The sequence below is a fragment of the Otolemur garnettii genome, unplaced genomic scaffold (genome assembly GCF_000181295.1).
Source record: "Otolemur garnettii isolate 467f Iridium unplaced genomic scaffold, OtoGar3 scaffold00022, whole genome shotgun sequence".
NCBI classification, from domain to species: Eukaryota; Metazoa; Chordata; class Mammalia; order Primates; family Galagidae; genus Otolemur; species Otolemur garnettii.
In genome coordinates this window covers 23109572-23114921 of record NW_003852417.1, presented here as the reverse complement: position 1 = coordinate 23114921, position 5350 = coordinate 23109572, and the positions used below count along the sequence as shown (strand labels likewise).

The 5350-nt window shown below is 37.6% G+C and overlaps 1 protein-coding gene across 1 annotated transcript in view; it reads right to left on the bottom strand.

The window, feature by feature from the left end:
• The window catches only part of BIRC6 (baculoviral IAP repeat containing 6), a 271529-nt gene that overhangs the window by 48957 nt on the left and 217222 nt on the right, over positions 1–5350 (bottom strand). Inside the window, exon 65 of the mRNA XM_023511826.1 lies at positions 3079–3289. Coding sequence (XP_023367594.1) covers positions 3079–3289 — 211 coding nt within the window. The remainder of the gene's footprint in view (positions 1–3078; positions 3290–5350) is intronic.

Here is a 5350-nt window from a genome sequence, read left to right as displayed (position 1 = left end):
AAAGGAGGAAAAGGCAATACAAGACATATATGATCATCAAACTACTCCTTGCTCTCACTTTAAAAAAAAAGAAAAGAAAAGAAAAACCTTACCAAATATATGCACGTTATTCACTCTTGGATTTCTCAGTTACAGAGCAGAAACAACAATAACAACAAATTGTGAAAAATCTCCAAGTGTGCAGCACACATTATTTAAAAGTAATAATTCCAAGCCCTTGCATGCAGTAAAATACATATAAGCAGAACCTATTTTCTTGACTACTTAGAACGTTGTAGGCAGCGGTTCTCAACCTGTCGCCTCAATACATCCTGCATATCAGATATTTACATTACGATCCATATCAGTAGCAAAATTACAGTTATGAAGTCACAACGAAAACAATTTTGTGGTTGGGGGTGATCATAACATGAGGAATTGTATTAAAGGGCTGTGGCATTAGGCAGGTTGAGAACCACTGTTTTAGGGTTTGTGAAATACAGTTGAGGAGAAGGCTGAGACAGTGTAAAAATTGAAATAAGGCTAATTTCTTTGGGTATAAGCTCTATAGGAAGCTGTATTATTTTGTTCACTTTTTAAAGTTCTATTATGATGAAAACAAATACATTCTAAGTCTTGACAGGCTGGAAAAGAATAGATTTCACTTTCTTCGTGAATTCCATGACAGGAGAGTAGGGATGTAATAATGTATGTCCTAATTGGTTTCCTTTTCTAACAAAAGATGCACAGTTTAACCACTATCATGAAGGGTCTCAACTAAGGCGTATAGTCCTATTAACACACTGCTGACTGGTCACAAGTTACCCGATGACACGGGTTGTTTCTGCATAAAATTGCTGGTCATTGATGGGCTAATACAAAACACACTACGGATTCCTTTTCAGAAATGAAGTTACCCAAAATAGTTACTGGGTCACTGTCAAGACAAATAATCTAAATGAAATGAGTATTGTCAACAGTCTGTATGATCTTCACATGCATGTTTTGCTGGTACATAATTCATTCATATGTCTAAGTAATTTTTTTAAATTATAGAAGCAAAAATGTGAAGAGTAATTTTTTTCTAGCTAATCAAACAAAAATAAAGAGCTCCAGGAATGGACAGTTATCCTCTATCTGCAATTAAATCTTCAGAGTGAAATTAATAATTTTTATACAGTAATCAAGATTCCTTTTTCAAAAGAGTATACAGTATGTGTTACGAGAATAGGAAACATATTAATTTAAGGAAAGAAAACACCAAAGAGGCACTACAGATATATAAATTCCATTCACTGCAGTAAGCAATTATCTTTAATACTTATCTTAGAATGCAATACTCTCTAACCCCCTTTTTGAAGAATCCAATAGAAATTATAGCATAAGAATATATATGGTATAAAGAAAGATACTCTTATTTTATTTTACATTTATACCACTACAAGTCTGTAGTGTTTTTGATCAAGGCTATAATTGCAACAACATTCTAAATCACTACAGAATTTTTCATCTGAGAAAGAAAATAAATATCCCTGAGTAAAAACAACAACTCAAGGTTTTATAAATGTTTAATGTTTAGTTATAAGCTAACAGTCATCTCAAAACACAGATAGAAGATACAGAAATACTGGGCAAAACTCCTCCTAAAAAGACCTAGGCAATTCAAAGCTTGGTATATATTATAACAACTGATTTTTCCAAAACATCTTTATGGTAAGTACATGTGCTGCTGAAGAAAGCACCATCTTTACAGTAAGGGCATGGATAGCTAAGGTGGATACAGGACATTCTGTTAGATATTTCGCTCAATTAGACAATTAGATGTCTAGGTCAATGATGATACCATACTATTCTTACATAATACAAATATTCTGTTCTCTACACCAACAAAATCATACTATCAAAAAACAAATACCTTTACATTTTCCTTCCCTAGTAACAGATAATATGAGCCTATAGCTTTTTTTCATCTCTACCAAATAAATCTGTTTTTAACCTCTTCTTTAATCTATGATTCTCGCTGCCTGGCAGTGATCCCTTAATTTTCAAAGTAATAATAGCAACACATTATGCCAACAAAATTAGGATTATCTACTGAGTTGATTTCTCCCTGCAAGAAAAGACTGAAGAACACTATTCTTCCAGTGACCAAATCTCTGCCACTCTTAGACCACACAGTTTCTTAAGTTGTAGGTTCTTAAAAAATAGTGGGAACATGCAAAGCAAATATAGCATGAAGATGGTAAAGAACATTAACTGACTCTACAGGCCACTGAGAAAGTAACAAACTTACACTGGCAGTATAAATGTCTTAAAAATCAGAATTAGGTCATCTGTAAGGAAAGTGACAACCTCTGAAGAGATTCTGCTCAGAGAAAGGAAAAGGTTTCCTACACTATTTTTAAAAAGCTTTTGATAACAAAGCTCATCTTCTAAATCTACTAAATTATAAACAAACTAAAAATAACTTAAAATTTCAATTTTCCATAAAGATAAACATTCAACTCTATTACAATGCCAACAAATACTGAATCCTTTGACTTCTGAAAAAGATTATAGCATGAATCATATCAAAATGAAACAAGGGTTATCTATAAGTCAAGTTATTTTGCTTCTAATAGTTTACCCTACAGAGATTTCTATAAGCCCCGAAAGATGTAGATAGATGAGATTATGAGCAACTGAAAACTACCTAAAACCCAGTAACAAATGGCTAAGTACCACACAGCATCTATGTACGATGGAGAATTAGAGGTATTAAGAACAATGTCAGCGACACATATTGATCAATACTGAAAGATGCCTCTGACATCAACTGTGAGTAAAGCTAGCATCAACTTGCCCAACAGGTACAACGTGACAGCACTTAAGAAAAGCTGAGTACCTATAGCTGTAAGATCACATAGGGAGGTGTGTGGTAAGCCACAGTGAATAAATGTTTCTATGCACAGGATTTGGGAGGATAACTTTCTCTCTGCATGTTTACTGCTTGTGTGTGTATGTTGAAATGGCATAGACCATTACCTAAAAAACCAATCACAGACCCATTTAAAAACACTTTTGGAGGCAAGCTCAACAGACACGAACACAGTCTTGTACCTTAAACGGTTGGTGTAGGTGTCCACACAGGTCTTCATTTTGGCTAATAATGTGCCGACAGAAGTCTGACACTCGGACTGTTCTTCCTCCTCTTCACCATTCTCTGTAGAAAGAGGCAACAACAGGGGCACCATAGAGGTACAGGAAGCAATGGCCCGGAGCAATTCCAGCAGAGCCCGATAGAGCGGCACATGTCTCGCCATGTCCAGAACTACGAGGAGGAGGGGAAACACAAAATGAGAAAACACGCAATCTGTTAATGAAAGTAATCCACAGCAATGGAGCTTTCACCTAGATCGTAAGATTACAGTTGACCATGAACAACTCAGGTGTAACTGCCTGGGTCCACTTATGAGGTTGGACGATTAAGCTTGCAAACTCGTCCTAGAGGAAGTCTACATACCTCAATGCTGAGAACCACTACAGCCACCTTCAAGGTGCTCCCCTTGGGAAGCTACACACCTACGTCACTGCCTAGTCCACCCTTCCAAGCACCTAGAAAGGACGAAATGACGAATTCGAGAACTTAATTGTCTGACCTGGCATGATGACAGCTCTGATGACCATTCTAGAAAAAAAAGAGTCCTAAAACTGCATGGAAGGGTGACGCAGGCGCTGGGCTCAGTGCATAGCTTCCCAGGGGGAGAACGTCAAAGTCATTGACTGCAGGGATATGCAGCCAGGAGGTAGGGAGGTGGAGTGTTTCTTCTAGGAGGAGTTGGCCGACTTAACTGTCTGGCCGAGGACATGCCGACTTTCTTCCCCTCTGCCACCTCTTCCTCAGACAGCAAGATCAACCCCCTTCGGTTCCCCCCACTCAATGTGACGATGATGATGATGATGACCTTCATGATGACCCTTTTTCACTCGATGAATAGTAAGTGTATTTTCTCTTTCTTATGATTTTCTTAATAATATTCTCTTTCCTCTGGCTTCTTTTATTGTGAGAATAAAGTACAGAACACGTGTAATACAAAAGTCTGTTCACTGACTACGTTATTTGGCAAGGCTTCTGGCTGACAGCAGGCCATGCGCAATTACCTTTCGGTGGTGTCAATAGCTGTATAGGGCATTTCGACTGTGGGAGAGGCTGGCACCCCTACCTCCTGTGTTGTTCAAGAGTCAACTGAATTGATTAGTTGGTAGCAGCCTGATGAGCAGATGTTTATAATAAACACCAATGTACAAAATGTAACAGGTGATTTTGGAAACAAAAACCCGAATAAGGTATTAAGTTAGGGGAAAACAGGAAATGAAACTATTAATATTTAGTTATATTATACATAAAATGAAATAGCCCACATGATACACTATGGAAGTAAATAGATTTATTAGTGTGAAGAGGAAATAGGTTTTTTTAATTAAGTTGCAACAATGAAGTCTTTTTTTTTTTCCCAGACAGAGTCTTGCTCTGTTACACTGAGTAGAGTGCAATGGCATCACCACAGCTCAAAGCAACCGCAAATTCCTGGGCTCAAGTCATCTGCCTGCCTCAGCCTCCCAAATAGTTGGGACTATAAGCAAACGCCACCATGCCTGTACAATTTTTCTATTTTTAGTAGCAACAGTGTCTTATTATTGCTTGTCTGCTCTCAAAACCCTGAGGTCATTCTTCCCACCTTGGTCTCACAGAATATTAATATTGTTGTGAGCCACTGCATTCCCCCAGGATATAAAATATTTAAATTTAATTAGTGTGAGAGTCTAAACATTTTTACTAGGTTTATGAGGCCTCAACTTTTTTTCTTGCTGGCATGACAGAGTGAGTAGCTTGGCTGACCTGCTACCCAAAGTCTGGGTAAACATTCTTTAAAGCCAGACTTTGGGAGGCCTATGTGAGAGGATTACTTGCAGTACCCACACCACATCTCAACAAAAAATTAAAAAATTGTACAGGCATGTTGGCCTGCACCTGAAGTCCCAGCTACTCAGGAGGCTGAGGCCCAAGGATGGCCTCAGCTCAGGTATCTGAGGTTGCAGTGAGCTATGATAAAGTCCCTGAGTTCTAGCCTGAGACTGTCACACACACCCCCTCAAATAAACCTTCCTCCAGAGTCATCTACCTCATTAACAATAGTTTTTGTCTTAGAAGTCTTTTTTTTGATTTTATAAACTGACTTTATTTCTTGTTCTGTTATGAATGCACTGTGCTCTTAAAAAAAATAAAAGAGAAGAAAATCTACTAAAAGTAAAAGTGAGGGTGTGGCATCTGAATCAAGATTCTGCTCCTTTCTTCCCCACTTGTTTTCAATGAGAAAAAAATCCAATCTTG